This window comes from Vigna unguiculata, chromosome 2, assembly GCF_004118075.2.
Source record: "Vigna unguiculata cultivar IT97K-499-35 chromosome 2, ASM411807v1, whole genome shotgun sequence".
NCBI classification, from domain to species: Eukaryota; Viridiplantae; Streptophyta; class Magnoliopsida; order Fabales; family Fabaceae; genus Vigna; species Vigna unguiculata.
The window spans coordinates 29,143,541-29,169,781 of record NC_040280.1 but is presented as its reverse complement, the minus strand read 5'-3'; the positions used below and the strand labels follow the sequence as shown (position 1 = coordinate 29,169,781).

At 32.5% G+C, this 26,241-nt stretch overlaps 4 protein-coding genes across 5 annotated transcripts; 3 read left to right on the top strand and 1 right to left on the bottom strand.

The window, feature by feature from the left end:
- The first annotated feature begins 2,082 nt into the window (after positions 1–2,082).
- Positions 2,083–4,155, top strand: LOC114169837 (ATP-dependent RNA helicase eIF4A). The gene is made up of 7 exons (XM_028055165.1): positions 2,083–2,214; positions 2,302–2,350; positions 2,430–2,567; positions 2,686–2,916; positions 3,113–3,152; positions 3,447–3,544; positions 3,818–4,155. Exons 1-7 carry the CDS (start codon positions 2,165–2,167, stop codon positions 3,833–3,835), a joined length of 624 nt encoding a protein of 207 aa, XP_027910966.1. The 5' UTR covers positions 2,083–2,164; the 3' UTR covers positions 3,836–4,155.
- A 2,746-nt stretch (positions 4,156–6,901) lies between these two features.
- On the top strand, positions 6,902–7,824 carry LOC114172985 (calmodulin-like protein 1). Its single transcript, XM_028057165.1, has one exon. The coding sequence runs from the start codon at positions 7,057–7,059 to the stop codon at positions 7,606–7,608; it is 552 nt and encodes a 183-aa protein (XP_027912966.1). The 5' UTR covers positions 6,902–7,056; the 3' UTR covers positions 7,609–7,824.
- A 7,614-nt stretch (positions 7,825–15,438) lies between these two features.
- Positions 15,439–16,531, top strand: LOC114174193. Its single transcript, XM_028058984.1, has 2 exons — positions 15,439–16,149; positions 16,284–16,531. Exons 1-2 carry the CDS (start codon positions 15,586–15,588, stop codon positions 16,350–16,352), a joined length of 633 nt encoding a protein of 210 aa, XP_027914785.1. The 5' UTR covers positions 15,439–15,585; the 3' UTR covers positions 16,353–16,531.
- Positions 16,532–22,285: 5,754 nt separating this feature from the next.
- LOC114171584 (cyclin-dependent kinase inhibitor 7-like) lies at positions 22,286–25,452 on the bottom strand. 2 transcript variants are annotated; one of them, XM_028056530.1, is made up of 5 exons: positions 24,777–25,452; positions 24,585–24,640; positions 24,128–24,298; positions 23,908–23,979; positions 22,286–22,750 (listed from the first exon to the last, which is right to left on the bottom strand). In XM_028056530.1, the coding sequence occupies exons 1-4, from the start codon at positions 25,092–25,094 to the stop codon at positions 23,910–23,912; spliced, it is 615 nt and encodes a 204-aa protein (XP_027912331.1). In that variant the 5' UTR covers positions 25,095–25,452; the 3' UTR covers positions 22,286–22,750; positions 23,908–23,909. The 2 variants fall into 2 exon arrangements, with proteins under 2 accessions (XP_027912331.1, XP_027912330.1); XM_028056529.1 differs by lacking the exon at positions 22,286–22,750 and having other exon boundaries at positions 23,624–23,979; positions 24,777–25,438.
- Positions 25,453–26,241: the final 789 nt, after the last annotated feature.

Sequence of the window (26,241 nt, the reverse complement as noted above, 5' to 3'; positions counted from 1 at the left end):
ATAATGATTAATAGGAGAGATAGCAATTTAATACTGTGGCTTTTAATAAATCAATTTTCATTTTGATTAATTTATTTTTGATTAATCAAAAAATCAACGTCATAGATGGATCTAGCTTAATTGATTTATACTTTTACTAAGATAGTTTAATTTAGAATAATGAATAATTTAATTCTTAAATCTTAGAAATTTTGCTGATTTAGTCTTTGAAATAGTAAAAAAAAAAATTCATTTTTTAAAATGTATACACAGTTTAAATTGGCTGTTAATATCATAGCTTTATAACAAAAATAATCCTTGATTTATATGTTTGAGTAAAAAAGACCGATGGAATTTAACAATAGAATATAATTTCAAAACTTGGTATACATTCAGAGACCAAAATGAAGATCTCTTATTTTCAAATTTTAATTTAACAATATCTCACCAATATTTCTATTTACTCTTTAATTTGTTGCTCAATTTATGTCAATATATTTTCAATTTTTCACAGAAATGATATTTATGATTCTTTTTCTTTAATTATTACTATTATTTATTATTGTGATATGATGTTCACGCTTTTAAGTGCATTGCACACACATATAGCATATTGAAGTTAAAAGTTAACGGTTTAAACTATATTGTCTTATCCTTCATATTATTTTTAAATTAAAATTAATCTTTTTATTTCTTAATGAGATTCACTTTAGTTTTTTAATTTTATAACTTCATCTAAAACAGTACTTTAATTAAAAAAATTATATTAAACGTGGCCAAAATACAAAAAAGAAAAAGCAACTAAATTGAATCTTGCTAAAAAGAATTAATTCTACACAGAGGCAGTTCTCATATTTTTTCTATTCGAAAGATATTAAAATTAAATGTACTTATAGATGTTATATATAATTATATTAAAATAAAATATAACAAGATACCATAAAAAAATAAATACAATTAATATATTATAATTTTTAAAATATTTAATTATATTTAGAGAATGTCAAGGTCTTCATTCCTGAAGACACAATATCGAAAAAAAGGTGAAAGGTAATAATGGTATTGTTATTTACAAGTGTGTTCCCAAAGTGTAATTGCTTATAGATGATGATTGTTTATGAATAAGATGGCATCACTGTTTGGCTTGTTACTTTCACTTCACTTGGTGAAATGAAACTATCGAAAAACTAAACATTGTTCACGAATTTAATGTTGGTAATGTGATGAAAAGGTACAAGACACCGACGTATGTGAACGTGTGAACATTGAGATACGGATTAAGATGAAGATAAGTAAAAAATAATAGGATTCCCTTCCTAAAATTAAACACGTTGATTTTGTGAGAGAAAGGTTGTACCAAATAATAAGTCATGTTGGACTTTGGCATAAGTAGTGAATTTTGTTCACCCTCTTTACAAACTTAAGGTTGTCGTCAAATTCCAAGCCACGTGTATACTATAATTCCAATTTTAACATTCCGAAAACTTAATTGTTAGAATTAACATATTTATTTTACGTTAAAAAAAAATTCAAAGAAAAGAAACATACAATAAAAATGAAAGCTGTGAAGACATTTTTAAAAATCAAAAAATAAAATAACAAAAGTTAAATATGTTTTTTCCTCAAATTTTTAAAATTTGGAATTAGTAATTTTTGAAAACTTTATTTGAAGTTAGATCTTTATAAACATGTAAATTTAGATTTTTCAACCAAATTTTATTAAATTTATTTAATATTTTAAATATATTTTGAAATAATATTAAGTTGAATTGTTTATACGTTTTACATATTTCTATTTAGATATTAGTTTATAAATGATATTATTTGAGTTGAGTTGTTACACATTTCTATTTAACTGTATAATATTTCAAATATATTTGGTAAAATGAATTTTGAATTTACATAGTTATGTTTTCATATTTAACCTTTCAAATGCATATCATAGTATTTAACATTAAAGTGGATTATAAAATAACATTAAAGAAAAACATAACAAACATGTAAACAATTACACTCAAATGACACGTTTAAAATATAAATGAAATTAAAAGAATTAGTTTAAAAAATCTAAATTTATTTATAGCTAAATTGGAAAAACATATTTATATATAAAAAAAAATACTAAAAGCGTGGAAGAGAAAGAGAGTCCACGGTGAAGCAGCATCTCCTCTCCTCTACCCTGGCGATGGACAGCGTTTACGGTTCGTCTCCGCCGTTTCAGGGCGGACCGTTCGGGTACTCTTCTTTCCATTCTCCTTCCTCGTTTCCCCTTTAAGTTCCTTTTAAGATTCATAAACATTCTCCCCTCTCCTTTATTTTCAGCCACCCGCGTCATTTTTACCTCGCCGTTGACAGGCTCAACTTCAAAATGGTACTCTCTCTCTCTCACTCACTCATTTTCACTTTTTGTTTCGATTTTTTGATTATCTAAAACGATCGACATATCGCAGCAAACGGTAATCGAACTCGTGGATCTGGTCGCTCGACGTCCATCCTTGCCAATCGTGGTCTGTTGCAGCACGCGCGACGATCTCGACTCTCTCTGCTCCTCTCTCTCCACTCTCCCCTTTGTTTCCTCCTCTGCTCTGGTCTCTCTCGAATTTTCCAATCACCAACTCATTCACTTCCTCAAAATTCCCACGCGCTACACTATTTTATTTACGTAATTCGCTCTTGTTTCCTCCGTTTCCCTTTTCCGCGTGTCAGTACAGTGATCTCGCTGAAGATGAACGCGCTTTTCTTTTAGAGAAATTTCAACAGGTAACAGCACGGTGGAACCAGTCGAATCAGGGTGGAGCGCCAAGCGAGGATGAGATTGGGAAAGACGAGAAGTCTCATATGATCATTGTAACAGACTCCTGCCTCCCTCTCCTTTCTTCTGGCGAACTTCCCCTGAATGCTCATCTTCTCATTAACTACGAGTTACCGGCAAAGAAGGTTTTTCTCTTCTCTCTCTCTCTCTCTCTCTTCTGCATATTTTACTGCAGCTGATATTTACCATCGCTATCTGCATTCTTATATTTCATGTTTCCTAGCAGAAGAATGCAGGTTTAGTTGTTTATGTATGCGAAATTGGTGTCCCTGAGTGTATCGTCTGTTCTTATTTTCCTCATTATTTTTGTGTTTCCTGCAGGAGACATACGCTAGGCGATTGGCAGCTTGTTTAACATCCGGTCCTTTTTTTATTGCCTACTACTTCTGTAGTTTTTTTTTTTTTTTTTTTTTAAATTGGCCAAAACATAGATACAGTTCCTTAGATGCTATCTCTTCTATTTCCTTCTCAAAATTGAAGTTTTATCTCGAAATTTTGCATATTCCTTTAGTGTAAACCTTTATTATCGAGCCGAGTTTTCAATTTTGACTGAAAACAACACAAACAAGATTTAAGGAACTGTATTTAACTTTTGTCTAAGTATGTGATAGTTTGTAGTTTTTCATTGCTGCTAACATTCCCGAGTAATGTGCAGATGGGATTGTTATTAATATGGTGGTTGGGGGGGAAGTGGTGACTCTGAAAAGTATCGAAGAGAGCAGCAATATTGTCATGCAAGAGATGCCTATGCGAGTAAGTTTGCCTTCTAACTCTTTCTGCTCGAGTTTGACTATGGGAAGTTCACATGACAGTCATCTCACTCTGAATTTGTTGAAGTATATTCATACCTATTAGTTTTTTTTTTTTTCAGAGCAAGGAATTCTGTCTTATATGTTGTTGGATGAAACACTCTTATGTTTTTTCTCATTCCTATTGGTCTTCCTGTCTTGTTAGTTTAGTACTATTGTATAAACGTCTTTTTGGTTCTTCAATGGTCTTATAATTACATATCTTATAACATTGCAGATTCTTGACGTTTTATGAAGATCTTCAGTCTTTGCTCTTTCTCGAAGAAAGCAAAATTTGATCGCTTGCATTCATGAATGTTTGAAGACATGAGGCTTGCTCATTTCTTCGAATATTATGGGAGTGGTCACTAGCCAGTGCAGCAAAAAAATACTGATTTTTTATTACTATTTTGGATTTGTAGATTTTCATTCTAGATTACATCTTTTATTGGATGTTTAAAATTATAACACAGAAATTTGGTAGAAATGACAAACTTCTTATTCTTCTCTTTTCTTGGAGATATAATTGTAATTTATAGTTTAACATTATAGAAGTGGTATTTGAGGGGGGAGGAAGCAGTTGAGAGTCAGTTTTCTCTCCATCTCTCTCTCGGAAAGATGAATGGAAATAACTTTTGTAGTTATATCTTCGGGAGAAATTTAAGAATGAGGCGAAATACTAAGCACGTAGAAGGAAACTTATCATTTAACAACTAAGCACTGATCATGCTCGACAAGCAGTATTTGTGGTGCATGTATCGCAATGTAGACCGTGGGACACTGACATTAACACGTAGACTATGCAAGAAAAAATTTACTGGTTGAAGTGCCCTGAAATTTGACAGTGCCACTTATGTGCTTAGTTTTTTCCGAAAATAAGAGGCCTTTTATAGCATAAAAGTGCCTGAAATCTAGGCCCTGTATTTGTCCTGACCATTGTCTGGGAAAACACTGAAGCAATAGAAACACTGAAGTAGATTCAAGAAGTGTGCTAATACTGTGTACAGTTTTCGATGAGATCACCCTGCTATGAGCTGATTAGCCTAGCTCTTGCAGAGTAGGAATTGAGCGATTTTCAATTAGGCTTCCATGAATTTGGACAATCTCTTGTGGGAGGTTGAAGATTCTGCACTAAATAGTGATATGACTAAGTTTAATATAGAAGTGAGTGATAATATTCAACTTATAAATCGGTCTTATAGGAACGACAACACAATGCTAAAAATGAAATCGAAATTTATTCTAATGGAGCTTGTTAGGTTCTCTATTGTTAGAGGATTTCTAAACATTTAGTCCTATCATCTTTATGTCTACCAGACTTTGCTAGCTTAACTATTAGACCATTTGTAAATATTTGGCCCAACGTTGTGTCTGATATGTCTAGTTATTTAGTGAGGAGCATATGCAGGTGATCTTAAATTGATTAGTAACATAATCAAATTAAAGTTTGCAAGTGACTTTGGATCCCACGTAAATCGAAATAGAAAGAAAAAGTGATTTTCCAAGCAAAGAAACATGAGGCATTTTTTATACATTAAAAATGAAAACCAATGTACGAGGCTGATTTTCTGAAGCACATTTTTGGGATGGAGTCTGTACTCTAGCTAAAACTCTAACCGCAAAGCTTTCCTGTGCGTAAAACATGAAAGGGACAAAAAATGTCCCGTTGATGAAGTTAGGCAGTGACATTCATCTTAAAAAATGTCTCGAATCGTTATAGTATCGTCAAACGTCTTGGTGAAACGTCCAGGTAGTGACTTTTATGTCATAGAAACAAGCACTTGAAAAAAAAAGCACTTCAACAGAATATTTGAAGAACATAAAAGAGGTTGAGAAGACATTTCTTGACTGTTTCTGTTTTTTTTTTCCTTAAACATTTCTTGGATGAAAGATTGATTGAGTGAAATTGTTTGAGAAATCAGTTTGTAAAACAATGTAAGAAGACAATCAATTAGACAGTACTTAAGAACTGAAAATGTTTGATAAAACTAATTATGAGCTTTGCTTTGAAATATGGCTCGATGGGCTTGTTGCGTCCAAGCAGCAGGGCTGGTACATGTAAAATGTAATGGCTCTTTCTTTCTGCACCACATAGTTTAAGGAAAAGAGTGTTTTATATTGTACCATTTGGAAGTTATTTTTACCCAAAAATAAAATTAAATTGTAATTCAATTTTTTTGTGGATTACATATTATAGAAATGAAAGACTTTTAGAATGTGCAACTTATAATTTTTTTTTTATGAAAGAAGATGACTTCTAAATTACATAATTAAGAAATTATAAAAGCTTTTTAAATTATACAATTTGAAAGTCATGTAAAACGATATACAATTTAAATTATACATATTTTCAAATTGTACGAAAGTTTTTTTTTTTTTTTTTTGCAAAAGAATGATTTGGGGATTGCTCAATTTGAAAGGAAAAAAAAATCTTTCACATAACTTTTAAAGATAAAGTTTATTCTGTATTTCTTGGAGGCCCACAAAGAAAATTATAGGGGGTGTAGGAAGAAACAACCAATGTAATTAAATAACTTAATTAAGTGCTTGTTAAATAGTATTATGTATCGTATAATCACTTGTACAGGTTTTATTATGATGTAGGAAGAAGCACTTAATTAGGTCTCTTCATGAATAAGTAGGAAGAAGACATTATTAGATTAAGAATTGTGAGGGATCAGTTTAAAATTGACAGATATTAGGTCTCTTCATGGCCTTATATCTCTCGGTCATTTGTTATTGTCATTGTCATGTTTTTTCTTTGATGCTTGCATCTATACAACTTGCTGGCTCAACGAAAATTAGGCGAGTTAATATGCTCAACAAAGTTTTCAATTGCAAATGGTTGAGTGGTAAAGTAGAATATATTGGCGAGCTTCAGATGGGTGTCATCATCTCTAGTGTGATGAACTTCACATGAATGAAATAAAAAACTGCATATACATTAAAATTTACGCAACAGGAATGAATCTCTCCAATCACCAAGTCCAAAAGAAAGAAAGGTTCATGTACACGCGTATATACCTCATCACACATATATATTAACAAGTGACAAAAGAATAGGATTCGTTCAGCTCTGTATGTGGTGAATACACGGTTTTACCAAAAAGATCGAAGGGAATCGTCAAACACATTGCATTTCAACCTAACACAACACCCACCTACGTGAATTCTGACCAATCAAAAAAATATTCTAACTTCACCAAACTAGTGTTCATCAATAAACAGCTTGAGCGTGTGAGCAGAAACAATCCTAAAGAATGTAGCATAAAGCATATATATCAACTAGAGTTTAAACTCCGGGCATTGGAATGAGTCTTTATTCAGATTCTACTACTTTTCCTTGTAAACAATATCTTGATCCTCGAGGGAATCCAATGGAGGAAGGTTATCTATATAAACAAACCATGATGAAGTAGCCTTCATAATCATACTAAAGCCTAAGATTTGTGTATGTTTTTAACCTAAAACGTATACATGTCGAATTTGAGTTTCCTGAGGTTCAACTATAGCTTCTCATGGAAGCCCTCCTCTTCACGCAAGCATAGCTTCATTTCAAGACAGACATCGAATAATGAAGGACAAAGTTTCCAACCAAAAGAGGAGGAAATGAAATGGGTGTTTCAGAAATTTGACACCAACAACGATGGCAAGATCTCACTTGAAGAATACAAGGCTGCTGCAAGGGCTTTGGATAGGGGCATTGGGGAAGCTGAAGCAGTGAAGGGTTTTAGGGTGATGGACTCTGATGGGGATGGCTTCATTGACTTCAAAGAGTTCGTGGAGATGCTCAACGGAGAGGGTAAGATTAAAGAAGCGGATATCAAGAACGCTTTTGAAGTGTTTGATTTGAACGGTGATGGGAAGATCAGTGCTCAGGAATTGTCCCAAGTTCTGAAGAGGCTAGGAGAGAGTTGCAGCCTTAGTGCATGCAAAAAAATGGTGAAAGGAGTGGATGGAAATGGAGATGGTTTCGTTGACTTGAACGAGTTTACGAGGATGATGATGAGTGGGAAGAAACTAGGCTAAGTGTTTAGACTAATTATCTTGTTTTCAGTGTTTCTGTTATTCGTGTCTTAAGAAATACTTTGTTTCTTTTTCTTTTCTTGAGTGCTAGAGAGGTTACTATAGTTTGTTGGTCCTATATATGAGATTAACTATAACTATATCATGCTTAGTTAGTAACAGGTGTAATGCTTCTGATATCAATGTATATGGTAAATGTTAATGTTATTTTGTCTTTGATTCCCTGCCTTGTTGTTTTCTCACTCGAGATAATCTCTTACACATCATGCTTGGAAACACATTATAATTATGATATGAAGAAAAATGATATAAGAGAACTGAGAAATTTAAGTGTCAGTATAAGTTTCATATCGACTATAAATGAGAAAGTGGAACACTATATAAGGATAAAGACCCATAAACCCATCGTCTTAAGGTTTTGGGTTGAGAGTGGTGTCAATGCCTTATGTGGTTGGGCTCAGGTCTCATTTGGTACTGTATCTCCCCAGTGATATCTCTCCTTATAAACCTAACAAGTGGTATCAAAACCGATGGTTAAAACCGGCTCAGACGAGTACAGTATGATCCTAGTATCGAAAGTCTTCCTGGCAAGAGTTTCAGGTATCTCTCCAGTGAAACACCCTCCTTAAAAACCTAACGAATTGAATGAAGAAAAATGATACCAGAGAACAAACTTTGAGATATAAGTTATAACACAACTAAATCATGGCCCATGATAAACAAATTGAATTAATCAGATCTTTAACTTCTGTTGCAATTAGAAACTAAATCCTAAAGCACTGAATCGTTTAATCAACAACAATTCTTAATCTAACGAGTCTCCTGTTCTTTCTACCGGGAGAAATAATATTAAGGCTCTTGACCACATATTTATACTGGAATATTTTTAGAAACCCGAAATTATGATTCGGCATGACTCTCTAGGACAATTTTTCTTATTAATGTTAGACAAAGGTAACAAATAAGTAGTACCAATGGTTATAAAAGAAAAGTTGTTTATAAACTTTGATGCAATATACATCGGATATCTAAGTGGATTAGAAATAGGATAAATTTACACCCATATGAGTAGATTTATATTGTCTGATCAAATTTGTTTTGTACGGTTGAATTAAATTAAAGTCCACTTTTGTTAAGTAAACTTAAATGAGGATATTTGAAAAAATATAAAAGATAGCAGTGTTTGTTAGTAATAATTATGGAGTTTATTAAATTGTATTTCGGTAATAGTTGGATAACTACTTTTAAGATTAAAAGTTCATTAGTAGTATTTTGGAAGTAGTTGGATAGTTATATCAATTGTATATTTTGGTACCGGTTGTATTAAGGTTCAAGCTAAAGGGTCTTACAATTACATTGATTTTATTAAAAAGTGTTTTAGATGCGCATGGTTCTAAGTTAATGTCCGATAAAAAAAATTAGATGAGTTACTTTTTATTCGCATTGGAAACACATTACACTCTGGTAGGGTAATATCTCACACTTTAATAGATCTTTTACCTGTTTAACGGGATAGTTAAGAGATTATCTGGGCTTAAACTCTTCACAACTTTTCAAGGGATAAACCTTTTTTATACGAGTAGTTTATCATTATGGGCATGGATGTTTTTGTTTAGACTACTAAACCCATGTTATTAATTTCTTTGCGCGGTTGTTGACAGAAATTAAATGAGAAATTAATTAAGTGTTCATGAACTTACATCTTTGGCTAATTTGATAATGTACATCTTTGACTAATTTGATTTGATGGAGAGATAAACTAATGACTATTTCCATTGTACAAACAAGATAGGTTGGACTAGCCCACTTTTCCATAGGTTATATATTCACTTATGTAGCTTTCTTAATTGTCTCTACATCACACATCATAAATAGTAATATTAAAAGAGTGTTTATCTAAAAAGATTTGTTGTGGACATAATTTGGTATCAAAGTTATTTAAAAATCTATATTACTTAAGGAATTTGGTGTTTATTAGAATTATCGTGTTATTGCATCGTTGATAGATGTCTAATTTAAAACTTGATATGCATAAAAAAATTATATTTAAGATATCAATTAGAAAATAAGACAAACTTATATCATTTTATCAAACCTTAAATGTTATCTTTATTAATTTATTACCGGGATTGGAGGCATTTTTATGGGTAGGGCATGGTCTTATTGATAGGTAATTAATGCAGTTGGATAGATTTTGGTGGGACCTCGATATTTCCGAAATGCACATTTACCTTTGCATTCTCTAAAGGGTGCATGGAGTTTTGGTTGCAGTTTTTGAGGCATAGAATGAACGAAATCAAAAATGGCGTTGGAATTGCGTAGTACTAGAAGTCACGGTCACTCTTGATGGCACCAAGAAATTTCTGAAAAGCAACCCTTCCCAAGGCCCAAATTTATAAACAATGCTCTTTTGAACTTAATTAAACAAAGTTATCTGCTTACAGCTGCGCGTGTGAGTTTTCAACTTTGAGACCATATCGCCTGTTGCGGCGTTTTATTCTATCCATGTACAAAGGAAACAACTGCATTTTCATCTTCTACATTTCAACTTCTTTCTCCACTTTAACCTAACATTAATTTAAATATATCCTTTTTTCTTTCTTCAAACATCTTTAAGGATGTTTCAAATTTTAAAGTAAACAATACTTGGCTAATGGATTATAATACTATTACCTTCAAATACTTGAAGATTGGAAGTGTTCTTTCCCCTTACCATTGTGGATTAAGTGATGCAGAATTTGTCAGTCTAAGATCAGTTCGAATTTGGTGAATGAAAAGAAAGTGTTGGATTTTTTTTTTTTGAAAAGATAGTAGAGATTTATTAACAAGGACATAAATTCTTCGTATAAAAGAAACTAACATTACAACATAAAATCTTAATATTAAACCTTAAGATTTAGTTCATGGATTTTGTTTTTATATATATTATTCAATTATTTTTCTATTCTATGTCAGAATTTCATGAATTTCTAACAAGAAAACAAAGTTTGAGGTTTTAATTTTGTGTCTGATGGCTTTTCTTCATGTCCATTCGGTTTGTTCTAAAGTCCCAACGTACTTATAATGGAATACATGGAAAAAAAAATGTCCAATTTGTTATAGGAAAATATTAAAACATTCAACTCTTACACCATTTTCAATTAGAGATTTTATGTTTATATGCATTTTTTTTTCACTTTTTACGCAACCAAGAAGAAATAATTTATTTATCTAGTTTGATCCTTTTTTATATCAGTGTCACTTTTTGTTTTAATCCCTATATTTAAAATTCCATGTTTCATTTTCTATGCCATTGGCATTTCATATGTTTCAGTTTTTGTTTCAATTTTGGACAACTTTAAGCTATATGATAACTTCACTAGACTGCCATTGGGGTTTTCTTTTTCGTTGAAAATTTCAAGACTTGTTTCCCAAACTTCTTTGCACAAATATTTAGAAGAAAAATAAATTTCTTTATAAATAAAAATTAGTTTATATATAAATTAATTTATAAAATATATAACTTCTTTAAATTCTTATTTTTAATTTGCTAAAGAATTTATTTAACTTTTTTCTCTCTCCTATTTAAGGAGAAGCTTATCTAAATTATTGTCACCACAGCTATACTTAGTTATATTAAGATAATTAAAGATAAATAATATTACTAAAAAGTATATTGCAATAAATTTCAAATTAATCTTTATTGTTTAAGTTTTGTGTTCACATGTAAATTATCTTTTATATTTATCAAATTATTATAAAAAAAGGTTAAGATGAAGTGTACTTTTCTATAAAATTATACTGTAAACAAATTCCTTTTTCCTCATATGATCTATCCATTTCGCTTTATATATATATATATATATATATATATATATATATATATATATATATATATATATATATATATATATCATTTTTAGAGACAAAATTGTTTCCGATTAATTATCCTTTATAAACAACATAAATTAAATACTTTTTTCAAGACAATCCTTGATCAATATTTCTAGGTGAGTAATTAGTTAGAGACAAATACTATATATTTCTGACCTTAGAGATATTATAAAATAAAGAAAAATGGAGAGATTCGGATGATTAAGTTATTTACTACAAAAACAAAATAATTTACCTAATGTAAAAGTTTATGGATAATAACAAAAATTCATGGTAATCAGAAATTACCAACGGATTATCCACAACTCAAATATTTGATGTCAATATTTTTTTATGGATTTTGTGTCTGTGAGAAATATCAATTTGTGGATAATAAATTTGACCATCGTTCGTGGATCATTTTTCTCCACTCAAATTTTGTAAACAATGTATACAGACCACCTTTCATATATAATTTTCATGACTTCACTTATGTGAGTAATGCTGACAAACCATTATTTGTGGATAATTTCTCACCACAAAAATCCATAGATAAAATTGATGATAAATTTAAAAGTGTTGTCTCTATATTCTCAGATTTTATTTTCTTATCCGGTTAATTTCTTAAAATATAAAAGCAAGGGTATGATATATTATAATGAATTCCTTGATACATCATATATTTTTTTTCATTTTTTTTTCTAGCCTATCGCATAAAATTTTATTTTATTTTAATTAAAGTGCCAAAATCGTAATTGGCGAATGGTTCAATTCCTACTGAATTCCTAGAGTTTCATTTTATTTAAACACATCAAAGTAGGCAAATGACACGTACAAATCAATAATGAGCTTACCAAATTATGAATTAAAGAAAAATCGACACTAGCACATTATCTATTTCTAACACTAACAAATAAAATAAAAATAGAGATAATTAACAATATCCATGTGAACTTTTCAAATTTGAAAAATGTTATACATATATATATATATGGGATATTATTGTCAATTTAGCCAAAAATATAAAAGATAATGATATTTTAACCTTTTTTTTTTATTTACTTTTAATCCGTGAGCTTAATCATCATTAGATCATTACATCACTTGAAAAAATCAAAATAAATAATCTAGTGATGATTAAAAAATAAGTAAAAAGTGAGTAAAAAAATGTGAATTAAACTATTTTTATCCAAATATGAATGAATATCGAAGCCCAAAATGTGAGGATAATTAATGAATAGATTTAGCCAGCGTGACTTGCCCTATTTTAACTTATATCACAGTGCCACTACTGGCTGAAACAAAGCCTCTTAACAGCATGAGCACTTTTGGAAGCTGTTTTTTCAAATGTAGGTCCATACCTGTCTCCCAAACAACTCTCACAACAATCATTCATTACTCTTCTTCACACGTCTTTTATTATATACTATCCATGCTCAGCAGTAACCATTTTCAAAATCATCAAACAGTTTAATTGCATCAATTTTACAATCAGCTTCCATTCCAAACCAAAAAAACTGTTCGGATATAAGTTTAAGTTTTGTATCAGTAAAAATAAGATTTTGAGTTGAATGTACAGTTATTATTTTCTGAGTTTGGCTCAGCTTTCATTGTTTTTTTAATCTCTCCAATATTTTTTTTTCTCAAAAGATTCATCAGAACTACAGCACGAGGTGGGAATAATCCATCTATAAGACACCACCAATGACTTATTTTTACGTATTACATGAAATAATCTTCCTGTTGTTAAATCAAAATTAGTTTATGTATAAATTAAAAGGTAAAATCTTATATAAATTATACAAAAGCAAGTTATCATAAAGAAATTAGACACAGAAGAATCATCTAGCTAGAAATTAGTTCGTTGTTGAGATCTGGCATTGGGAAAGGAGCATGGACATTAAATATAGAAGAAGTTTTTAATATGAAATTATGTTAGGTTTAGGTGGTATCACAGACGATATAAGATGGAAGTAGTTTTAGAAGGAAATGGAAGAGCAAAACCGGGATGAGGACAAACTGAAGAGCCTTTTCATCTCCAAGAATTTGCCGATTGTGTTTGACTGGTCCATGTTCGAGGGTTTTCATTTGTGGGAATCAGCCACATGTCATAACCCCATTAGCAGAATCACTTCAAAAGAACTGAACCACGTGAGTGACAACCTTGTCCTTTGCTGCAGCTTAGTTTTTCAAATTTTTTAATAAACTTTTAGTGGTCTGTGTCCTTTCCCTGCATGTTACCAGGCTTTCTTGGTCCTGAAGACTAGTAATTCTACTTCTAAACAATACTCCAAGAGTTCAAGATTACGACCCCTCTCACCCTTTTCTTTCTCTCTCTCCCATTTGCAAAACAGATAATCATAGTAACAATTTGTATGATTGCCATAACAGAAGTTGCAATTAGGATGCAAAGCCATTTGGTGCGTACCAGGAATATTCACACAATAAAGATTCAAACTGATATATGAATTGGTGTAAGCAACTCATGTTCTAGCTAGATATATCCAACACTTGAATATGACATTACAGTTAAAACTCTTCACATGAAATATATATATACATGTATACATACACCTTGAACATATTAAAACATACCCTTGTGGGCTTTGGTTTGGAATAGAGTCTTTTTGAAGTGAGGAAACTGCACTTATTATGGTTGGACTCATTAAGGATTGTTGAAAAAAGGATTGAGTCTGTTTATCTTTCTTCTGATATATACATCGTGCTGTCTGTTTCATCACACTCGATTTATGTCAGTGCAGAAGCTATCATTTGTAGTTTTTGCTACTTTTTATTGGTTTTAGATAAAACTTGAATCTTGAACATGTCCCCAAACCAAACCATCCTCAAAAAGTTAACACAATTTATAACCAGAAAAGAAGACAAAAAAAAAAAAAAACATGGCTTGAATTCAATTCACAACAAAAGTAAACGAGCATTAACTTATTTTAAGTGAGACACATTTATTTATTTCAAGATTTGGATCTAGTAAGTGATGGTACTAAAATGTTGTATCTTCCTCACCCATGTATGTGTGTTGGGTGTTGAGGATTTAGTAGGTTGAATTTGAATTAATAAATGTGTGTTGTGAAGAAGAATCCGGAGTCACGTGGTGACTTTGATCCGTTAGTGTCGCCAGCTCATTCCCTGGCTTTGTTTGATTTTAGAGTCAAAGTTGGGTCAATTATGAGAGATAAAATGTGTATGAATACAGCATATATGCATGCGCATGCCGGTCCTCTCTGTAACTGTAAGCTGTAACTCTGCCACTGTGCCACTTTGGTGGTGGTGGTGGTGGGAGCCTTCAAACTTTCATATATTCAAAAATATTCCAACCATCTAACTCTGCATAATCTCAATATAAACCCCATTTCTTTAATTTAAATGTTGTTTTATGTAACTCAAATGCTTGCTAACTGCTATATATCAACTCTCCTCCATAACCTCGACACCTTTGAAGAGAACAAGGAGCAAGCAAAATCTTTTGTCTATGCAATGGTTGTTATGTTATTCAAGTTGTGAATAAAGAAAAGAAAAGATAAAGCATAAAGCATATATAATATGGTTTGTTATTACTGTGCATTGGATGATGAGAGATGGCATAGTTAAAAGTGCAAGTTCTTCGAATCTTCCCAAAACTTTGTTTATATTAGAAGATGAAACACAAGGGATTGGCCTAAAAAGGAGAGCTTTTGCATGAGTTGGAAGCAGCCGATGGTGATGGGGTGAAAGGTGAGAAGGAAAATAAATAAACAAAACAGTTAAAATACTTAAATTGTTGGCAGTTGCAGGCATTCACAATTCACATGTGTCCAAGAAGAGCAGTGTAAACTGGAGACAGTACAAATCTTGAAGATTGACCGTCATTGAAGGCCAAATTGACATGTCATGACAAAGCATCATGTCAAGGCATGCCATGCATGTAAATAATAGTATTTATTAGCAAAGATAGGAAGAAAAATCCAAAGGAAGATCCCTTCTGTGACACATATAAATACAAACCTCTGCTGTAAGTGGGGTTGCAACACTGTGAAAGAGGGGGTCCCAAGTGGAGTTCATTGTTTCTACTTCTCTCGCATGCATCCATTTTGTTTTCTTTTTATCTTAGATGCGGTGTTCTGAAATCTCATGGCATGCTTAGACATGTATAACAACTCCGACCACAACCGTGATGAAAACAACCACCACCACCACCATCCCCATCACCATCACCATCATCATCAGTGCGCTCCAATGAGCCCTAGAATCTCCTTCTCGAATGATTTTGTGGATGTGCAGCAGGCCATGAAGCAACAAGAACAACGAGGCTCAAGATCAGACGCGCCTGCAGTGTCTTCAGACTTCGAATTTTCAGTCACGAACTACTCCATGATGAGTGCTGATGAGCTTTTCTTCAAGGGTAGGTTGATGTCGTACAAGGACAATTGCAACAACCACGTGATGCAGCAAAGGGCCACCACCACCACCACCACCACCACTCTCAAGGAAGAGCTCCTCATAAATGACGATGAATACGATCAGGGTTTTTCTCTCAGGCCACCCAAGGCCTCCTCAACAAGGTGGAAGGGCCTTCTGGGTCTCAGAAAGACTCACATTGGCTCCAAGAAACCTCACAAGAGTACTGAACCTTCTTCAGAACCAAGGTCTGCATTGCTCAATGAAGCTCCTCCGATTAATGTCGCTTCTTCTCAGGTCATAAACTAATCTCTCTCTCTCTAAAAAAAAAACTTCACCTGTGGGTTGTGTTTGTTTTGGTTTTTGTTTGATGTGATCACTACGTAGGTGGTTGTCTGATAATTGGGTCTTTGTTTTTTGGTGTAATCCAGGAAGTTTTAGATGAAGGAGGATCAAATTATGGAGCTTATGGGGTGGGTGACAGTGTTGAGTATTTGTAGAGGAATGGAGCTTCTCTTTTTTTCTCCTTCCTTCTTTGTTTCTTTTTGCCTCTTCTTTTGTTTTTCTCTTCATTTTGTTATGATGAGTTAAGTAAGTTTATTTGTGTTAGGATTTGGCTGTTTTCTTTTTATTCTCTCTTGTAATTTATTTCTCTTGAATGTAGAACCTATTAGCTGTACATATTATTTGCATCTTGCATCTTCATGTTTCACTCACAAGAAAAATATTTTGATCGTCATTAATTTCCCCTAACCACTACATTAGGCTTATACTGAAGGAAAATAAATGTCTCTTATATATCATGAATGCTCGAATCTAATGCGAGCAGCCACAATAGATCGAGAAAATCACTATAATAAATGTGTACTGTGTTTTATTATATACAAAGGGAAGAGAGAAAAGAAGTGCACTGTATAATGGGATAGAGTACGCTGTGTTAAGTGATGCATAGAAGAAGAAAGGACAAAAACACTGTTTCTTTGATTTAGTTCCCACAAGAGTGTTTCCTCCCTCTCCTTTCTATTCACTTCGAAAAAATGCTTTTGTTTGCAGTTTAGTTTTTCATGAGAGTTTTATACAAATATATAAAATTCTCATTGGTGGAAGATTTTGTTGTGTGTTTTACTGTAGTTTTTGAGTGTGAAAGAGACATGTGCAATATTCTACCTCTTTTTTTCTGAAACAATCAGTAAAAGACCGTCAAAACCCACTTGTTATATTTTAATTTTGTTAATTTTTACGTACAAAGAAAAAGTTAAAGTTGAATAACTTTTATCTTAGAAAGTAGCAACTATAATATTGGTATCCAGTTGGAAAAAAGATTTTGATTCAACATGCTATATCATGTAAACAACTAACACATTTTTTGGCATGTGACAAGTCACGAAAATAAAAATGAGTTATAAAATTAGATTGTAAAAGGATATCATCATAGATATGTAATAAAGTATGTTAAATATACTTCATATACATTCAAAGTCTCAAATAATGTGAGTCATTACTTTATATGAAGAGTAATTTGTATTAATATTATGGCTAAAAATATTGTAGAGAGTAGGGTAAATTTAACATCAGTAGCTTTGTTTGGATTTGAGAAAATGAAAAATGATAAAAAGTAGAGAAAAGAGGATGAGAAATCAAGTTATTTGAACCGAGAAAAAATCATGATAACTGAAAAAAAGAAAAAGAAAATATTTGTGAAAGTTACTAAATGATTTGAGGACTGTGTGATAGACAAAACAAGTGTTTTAATTAATAAAATTGTAAGATTATAATTTTGTTTTTATTGTTAAAAGTAATTTAAAATAGAATATAATTAGTTTAATTTAATTTAAAATAAAACATTAACTATTATTTAAAATTAAAAAGTTTTAATTAATGAAATTAATTTAAAATAAGATATGATTAATAGAAATTAAGATAAAATAAAATGTGAGTGATTAGTTGAAATATAAGAATTTAAAATGTGCTCTACAAGATCTAGGAGCCTTGCTATTGGCATATTTTTTTTTATTTACTCCCTATATGACATTTTTGGAAAATATTATCAGACTGACAAAAACAGGTAATTCATCTGTTGGGATGTCTTGTAATAGTGATATGTTTTTTTTTTTTTTACGGTAATACCTGATAATAACAAGTTTCTGTTGTTTTGTTTTTTAAAAAAGATAATAAAAGGTAAGTTTTTGTTGTTGTATTAAATTTGAGTTGTGTAACTTGTGTTAGTAGAGAATGTGTGGTGGGTTTAGGGATGACAATGGATCGAATCGGGCACGGATAGTGTCTACCCGCAACCCGATCCGGCAAAAAAAAAATCTGTCCGTTACTCGTCCGTTTATCTGCCGGATATCCGTTTAAAAAATATCCGCGAATATTTTTAAAATCCACTGGTACCTGTGGATATCCGATATCCGCAAATATTTAAAAAAATATGTATTTTATAAATTTTTTAATATAAAATTATAAAAATAAAATATAAATTAAATTAAATTATAATTATAATTAAATTTGACATAATAAAATATACTATTTATTATTTCTAATTTTAATTAAATTTAACTTAATAAAATATAAATTAAATTTTAATTTTAATTTTTTGCGGGTAATGGGTACCCGCGAGTACGGATAGTATGATACCCGTACTCGACCCGTTTATAAGCGGGTATTAAAATACCCACTACCCGCAGGTAGTAACTATCCGTCGCGGATTTTATCCGCAAAAATCTGCGGGCACAGATATTTTTGTCATCCCTAAGTGGGTTTTTCTTTGCGACCTCAAATTTTGTAAGTTCACATTCCACTTAAATTGACATTAAACTCTTGAGATTGGGCATTAAACTTATGAGATCAATATCTGAATGTTTATTATATATTTTATTTTTTTAGTTTTTTTTTTTAATTTTTGTTAATGTTAGTCTTTTTAATTTTATTTATTTTCTCAACACCTTATATAAAAACAAAATTTATAAATACAAAATAAAAAATACATACATTTATTTTATTTTTCTTAACATATTATATAAAACACAGAATTAAAAAAATAATATATATTTTTAAATCCGTTAACTATCTTAACCGGATTCCAATCCGTTAATCATTTTAATTGAATTTTAAAATTACGTAATTCCCTTACCTAATTTTTAAATTTGGTTGTTCCTTTAACCGAATTTCAACATTAGTAATTCTCTTAACCAGAATTCGAAATTCAATAATTTTTTTATTAGATTTTGAAATTCACTAATATCCTTAAATAGATTTCGAAATTTGATAATCTTTTTAACCGGAATTCGAAATCTCATATCTATCCAAATCAAATTTGAAATCCTGTATTTTCAAAAACATTTTTTCTTCCATCAACTGTGAGAAAATTGCGAGGGAGTAAGTACTGTTGGATGGGTAAATATAAGGAAAGATTTTTTTTTAATTAGTTAAAAAGCCGATGATGATTTAAAAGATTTTAGAAAAATTCTGGGATGCAATAAGAAAAGTTGGAAATGGAGGAAGAAAACCCAAATGTAGTTATTGCTTCCTGCATCTCGTGACTTACAAAATCCCACAATAATAGAAAAATGATTCAAACAGCCTTTGGCATTGTTGTCGTCGTTGTTTCCACCGTCATCACTACTGAGAAAGAAGAGGGAGAGAACGTTGCAAAAGAAGAGAAAATGCGAAAGGAAACTTGTTTCGAAAAGTTCGAAAAGCATTTTAGATGTTCCAGAATGTTATTTTTAAAACATATTTTCATGTAACAGTGTTTCAAAAAACTAGCTTTCAAAAGGCATTATACGCCTTCTGAATGCTTTTTTCCAAAAATCTTATTGCGAAATGTACTTCATATGTTTTAGAAATATGATTTTGAAAAATCTATTCCAAAAATTCTGCTAAGAAAATTTCCTTCTGAAAATCTTAATCTAAGGAGTACAAAGATTGTCCAGAAAGTTTTCACAATATATATATTCTAAAAGTCACTTTTTGAGAAGTAAAATAGTCATTTTAAAAATTTGTGAAATTGTGCTAAATATTTGTAGGGAGACAGGAAGTAAAAGCCGTTAGGGGTCGACTATTACGGGAGAATTGGGCTTTTCTTCGTATTAGTAAGCTATTAGTAATGGACCGTAGTAAATTGGCCCATTGGTTTGAAAAATGTTGTTTCTATTTTATTTCTTGTTTTTACTGAAGTTTATGAAAAAAATATCCTTTTATTTTAATTTCACATTTAAAACCTTTTTATTGAAAATATAAATACAATAAATTTCATTTTCACCAAGTTTATGATATAAATTTGCCAAAACTAAAAAAAAAGGGTTAGAAAGGGCCTTCAATATGAACTTAGAGAATCTCATTCGACCCATATTTGAATCACTAAACATGTTGATTAAGGCTGTCTAATTCTTAACAGTGTGTACACGTAGGAAGAATTTGTTATGATAATGAACCCATTCCTATGGTTTAGGCTCGGAAAAACGATTAATTTTTAATTAAATTTTGGATTTATTAAAGTTACATTTGGGGAATATTATGGGTATTAGCTTATTAGTTAATGGGATCATGTAGACTATAATATTAAGTGTTGACAAGTTATCTATAAGTTCTATACTATTAATAAATTGTGCTTAACGTATAACATACTTTATTTAACAATAAATAAAAATGATAAAAACTATGAATCCTTTGTTGCAACATTAAATTCGTTGCATTATTAAAGATGAATGCATTCGCTTTGTTTCAAATGGGAGGTTTTCCTCTTTAAAAGAAGTTTCATAATATTTGTAAAGTAAGGAAAAATGATGCTTTTAAACTATCTCTCACACACACACACACGAAATCATAAGATTCTAAATTCAAATAATTTCGATTAAATAGGTAAAGAAATCTCACATTACAGAAAGTGGGTGTGAAATGGAGTTACCATTGGGAGTAGCTAAGAATAATTAAAGAACATAAATGGAGAGAGTAGGTAAATAAATGGTGAGGGAGGAATATTGAGGAGGAACACTTAGTAAGTCAAAATTCCACGTGGGTAAGAAGGGACCAAAAGTAGCATGAAAAGAAGCTGAGGAGAAGTGAAGTGAAGAAGGAACAGGGCACAAGATCCAAGAACAATAGTACATAGATTCAGGTTTTTGTCCACTGCCACTGTGCCACTTCCCTTCTTTAATACCCACATATCCTCCTATTTCTCCCACCTACCTACCACACTCTCTTCATCACTCATTCAAAAATCAACAAATCAACATAATAAAACACATAAACATGCTTCCAATATTTCACCACCCTCTTCTCCTTCTTCATCCTCTGCATCATCTTCAACTTCTTTCTCCTTATCCTCACTTTCAGCCTATAACCGTCCTCAACCAAAACAGACACTGTCCCCTATTCCTTACCTCACTCTACTCCCTGGCACCAATTACACCATTTTAGAACCTTTTGCTATCAACCATTGATGCATCAAATCAGCGTACAATTGAATGTTGGCAGGGCCCGCAAGCCTAACTCTCCTCTCTCTTCTTTATGATCCAGCATTGTGGGTTTAATTTACTGCCTTTTCCGGAGATATATTCCTATTTCGAGTGCCCTCGTGCACTTCTACCTTCAATCTTCGTTTTAGCTACGGATTACCATTTTAACCACACTTTGCGTCTTTATGCCTCATCCTTCCACAGCATATCTATTAAACCCTGTCTTTTGATCCATTCAACTCAAACATAATAACGTTAACCCATATGCCATTGTCTCCTTTTTCATCGATATTATTAATAATAATATCAATATCTCAGTCCGGCCTACTGCTGATGCCTATGTTTTGCCCACATCTATGAATTGCACCAAATATATATTACTTCAACCAACGATTGATGTTGTCTAGATTGTTATCATGCAGATGCCTTCTCTCGGCAACAATAAAGACACGGAGACAAAAGAAAATAATTAGCAGCCGTGAATTTGTTGAAAAAGTAAATCAGTACTGCTACTAATTTGTGATGTGAATCTCAACGTTTTTCACGTACATTGTACCTAAGGTTTCGAATTGTGTTGTTAATTATTGGTTAACACGAACTGCAAGGGGAAGGACAAATGAGGTGTGGATAAGCAATATACTATTTCATCTGTGAATTACATTTTGCATCATCCACTTGTCGTGACATGTGTCATAAAAAAGAATATCTGGGGGGACCTACTTGATAATATATATATATATATATATATATATATATATATATATAGAGAGAGAGAGAGAGAGAGAGAGAGAGAGAGAGGTGTTGTTGTATCTTTCGTTGATTTGAATTTGGTTTTCTGTTTTCTTGTCCTATCTGGTTGGTAAAATGGTTAAATAAATATATGATTGGAGGATGTAAAATAATTATGCTATGAAAGACACGCACGAACACAACTTAATTATGACCGTATAAAATGATGATAGAAATAAAAAGTGTCACATAATCCGATGTTCATATACTATCATAAGATCCCACTAAAACTTGGACACTGCTTTATTAACATTGCCTTCTAATTAAAGATGAGATGAATGTGTGTTTTGTTTCCACTTTTGGGAGAAGGAGAAAACAACACACAACAATGTATTTATTATATGAATGTGCACATGTTAATAAGGGTTAAAGGGGAGAGAGTAAAGGTAAAGGTCCTGATTGGAGATTGAAAAGTTTGCAAGAATGAAGATCCTGTGTTGTCGAAGATATTCTGATATCTCATCCGAATCACAGTGTTTGATTTGCAGGGCAATGATTATAACATAACGGAAAGCAGCAGTGGGAAGGCACATCACGGAATCACAATCTGCAGCAGAGAATCTCAATCCTCATAACAATGTAGTACTGCTGCACTATCTCAGCGCCTTAATAAGCCACCTAGCTAGTACGACGTGACAAACACGTTCCTCCTGCGCAACATGGCAAAATAATTAATTAAAAATTGCAAAACCAAAACGACGGCCGATAAAGGTCACACTAGCTACCTTCCATCTCTAGTCCCACTATGGCTATGCAGCATCAGGACCACAACTTCTCAACCCAACTATACACCACTCTTCTGCTACCTCAACCCTTTCCTCTCATCTTCATCACCGTATTCCCATTCTCATTCCTACTTCCTCTTCCTCTCTCTAATTAACTTCTCTTTCTTTCAATGAATCCACCTTTGCCATAAATTCTAGAGATTAAACAAAACAACCCAACTAATTAATGATGCCTGTGTCTCTCTTTATGGATTTCAAGTTCTGATCAAGACCAGATACTTTCCGTTTTATGTATCTTGGTAGATAAGAAGAAGCGAGAATGGTACCGTGTGGAAACAACAATAACAACAATATTCCAATTTTTACTCCCTTACATATATTTGTTGTACTTGTGAAAGTGGAATGGATTTTGCCGCAAGCTTCGAAGACTTTTCTCACATGGTGGGGGCGGGGATCATCTTTCTCACCCTCTCAAACACGTTCCGTAACTTAAATGGTGCGTGTCTTTGCCCCCTCCCATGTTCAACATCTAAGAAAAATCTTAGCCTCCCCTCTTCCTTCAACCAACTCCCACTCCTTTCATTTCTCCATTTTCGCTATAAGTCGCTTAATCTTCTTCCTTCTCATTTTTGTTTGTTATCTATTTTTTCTTAAAAAAATATACAAAAGAATAGAAAAAGTAGACACAATCATACAGTCACTGACTTCAGTGTACTCTACACTAAAAAGCGAAGTTTAAAAAGACAAATGGACAGGGATTCTAGGGGAACGCTTAGAGGGAAAAATGAGAGAAGTTGAAGCCTGTAATGGGAGCATTAGTTCTTCAAAAGGAAATTTACAGTATTCTGCATTAAGCTGCTTCTTTGTACAAGGAACAAACGAATCTCAACCTGTTTACATTAACCACACTGAAATACAAAAAGTTGTACACAAGAGAAAAGAGTCTTGGTTGGTGTAAATGATAATTAACATTCAAGAAACCAAAGACCTAGACCGGACTTAGCAATATTATAATTAAAGAGACCAAAATGGCATGTTCAAATTGATAGGAGTTCTTTGTTCTTAGGTGGCGAGACTCACACCTTCATGGTTTCAACTGAACCCACTCATAACGTCCTTCCAGCGGCATATCCTTAACAACGTCATAATTGTACCTGCAAAATAAATTTTTAATTAAAATGGAATGAGTGAGCTACATCATATACTCATTATGGTGTCAAAAACCAAAACTAAAAAAAAAAAAGGAAAAAGAAAAAAAGAGTGTGAGAGAGAAAGAAGAAAATTCTAGCAATTATAACTTACTTATCTTGAAATCGTTTCTGAATGTCTTTCTCGGCGGTAACGAAGAATTCTTCCAGCTCCGACACCGTTGGCATGGTTTGAACCTTTGACGAGGCACGACAAGAATTGATCTCCACTGACTCTGTGTCCTCCGAATTTTCGAGATGCTTGCTGGAACGATTCATCTCTTTCCTGAAATGTTGACACCAAAACTATTACTGTTCAGAATTATATATAGATAGAATAAAATGAGCAGTGCGCGAAAAAACACAAACACTCACACACGAGATAGAGAGAGAAGAAGAATGAGTTTGAGTTTTGAATTGAGGAAATTATTATGACTGCTGAGGCATTTTTTATGTCTTGCTGTTTTGACTTGAATTATGAAGAAAAAAAGGGTGGGAGGAAAAGCGCCTGGATATGGAACTATAGCTGGAAGCAAATTCAAATTTAAATAAAATGAGTTTGATTAAAAGACCCTTCAATTTGTGCAGCACCATTGCACGTCGACGTTTCAACTTGCGCGCTCTCCACCTGTAACAAAACGTTGAATGCGATGCATTAATTTAGGTGAAGGAAAATGAGTGAGCGAAAGGAACGATTTAAGAGGAGAGTTGAATCACAAATTGTATGACAGACAGCAATAGATAAGAAATAATAAATTCGTTACCTCCAGATCTAAGAGTTTGATCATGTCCTCATCAAGGCTGGTGGATCCATTGTTGGAGCAGCAAAATGCAGGAATTTCAGCGGAGGTAGGGCTGAGGCAGCGTCGGTTGATCTCCGGTTGCTGCGGGAGAAGCGTGAGAGGTTTGACGAGGGAAGAAGAAGTGGTTCTGGTTCTGGTTCTGGGAGACTTGGAGGATTTAGGAGGGTCTTGGTTGGTGTGGGTGATGGTCTTTCTCTTGGGAGTTGGTCGAGCTGAAGTGTCAGGTTCCATGGCTAATGCGGCTCGGGCGCGTGTCCTGACACCGACCTGAGCAGGCATTGATGTGCACTGTGAGTCCCCTTAAGTACTACAACTAATGTTGCGTCCTCTCGCGAGGTGATTCCTATTCAGGTGTTGGTGGTGTGCACGATGTTGCGTTGTGCGTTTTTTTGGGGTTGGGTTTGGTAATGTAAGATAGAGAGAGAATGAATGAGGTGTGGCGTGAGTGAGCGTAGTAAGTTGGTGCGCGCGTGTAGTACGGAGACGACGAAATTGGGATAACGACGAAAGGGCTTCAACGGTTGGGATTGGGTAATTGCTTTTTCTTAGTGGCGCTGGCAAGTGTATGTGAGGAGCTTGTTTTTCATTGTGGTGGTGGTGGCCTAGTTTCTGTTAACAATGACTGGGAATCTAAAAACGGGAAATCTGACGGCGCCGTTATTCATGTTTGTACCCTGCGTCTTCTTACACCTCAAGCTTCCAACCGGAATAAGATTAAGACAAATCAAGGATTAGTGGGATTAGCCTCTATATTATACACTACAAACAAAGTAACGTTGATTCTGTAGTGCAAAATAAGAATCATGCGCTTCTGATGAAACTATCGTTAGGTATATGCGTTTCTTCCCAAATTACGGATATATCCTTCCTATAAACAGTGAAACAAGAAAATGCCATTTAATACTCCCACCACCTTTATCCTCTTTGAAGTACACTGCCATTTGCGCGTTCTCCTCTTCAAACAATTTGGGTGCATATTTTATATATTTATTTATTTATCTATTTTCCTCCTTGGTTTAGTCGTGAAGTACGTATAGTGAGTGGTCACTGCTGCTCCCTACTATGCTATACCAACTTATTATACTAAAATAAATAAATAAAATTCTAATGTTTTTTTAGAAGGAAAAAACAAAAATTCAATTTTTTACTTACATGTAAATATCCATGTGCATGTCCTTGGACACTAATTAAAAGATATTAAATACAAGAATCCTAAGGTTTTGGATTAATATTCTCCGTGTAGTCTTTGGTCACACAGTCTATCTTTATTTAATCTAATATATATATCTATATATATATATATATATATATATATATTTTTTTTTTTTCTTTTTCTTTAGACAGTAAGTTGTAGGAACATGTATTGACTTTGGTACTAATTATAGTTCTTCCTAATTCAAATCAATTCTACTTTTAATTCAGAAGT

Excerpts from the sequence above, each read along its gene's own strand:
- LOC114169837 (XM_028055165.1), top strand. The coding sequence starts at position 2,165 with ATGGACAGCGTTTACGGTTCGTCTCCGCCGTTTCAGGGCGGACCGTTC. Across the intron at positions 2,351-2,429 it reads ACAGGCTCAACTTCAAAATG|CAAACGGTAATCGAACTCGT; the intron begins GTACTCTCTCTC and ends GACATATCGCAG. Across the intron at positions 2,917-3,112 it reads ACGAGTTACCGGCAAAGAAG|GAGACATACGCTAGGCGATT; the intron begins GTTTTTCTCTTC and ends TGTTTCCTGCAG.
- LOC114172985 (XM_028057165.1), top strand. The coding sequence starts at position 7,057 with ATGTCGAATTTGAGTTTCCTGAGGTTCAACTATAGCTTCTCATGGAAG.
- LOC114174193 (XM_028058984.1), top strand. The coding sequence starts at position 15,586 with ATGGCATGCTTAGACATGTATAACAACTCCGACCACAACCGTGATGAA. Across the intron at positions 16,150-16,283 it reads TTAATGTCGCTTCTTCTCAG|GAAGTTTTAGATGAAGGAGG; the intron begins GTCATAAACTAA and ends GGTGTAATCCAG.
- LOC114171584 (XM_028056530.1), bottom strand. The coding sequence starts at position 25,094 with ATGCCTGCTCAGGTCGGTGTCAGGACACGCGCCCGAGCCGCATTAGCC. Across the intron at positions 24,641-24,776 it reads TCAAACTCTTAGATCTGGAG|GTGGAGAGCGCGCAAGTTGA; the intron begins GTAACGAATTTA and ends GTTTTGTTACAG. Across the intron at positions 24,299-24,584 it reads GGTGCTGCACAAATTGAAGG|GAAAGAGATGAATCGTTCCA; the intron begins GTCTTTTAATCA and ends TCAACATTTCAG.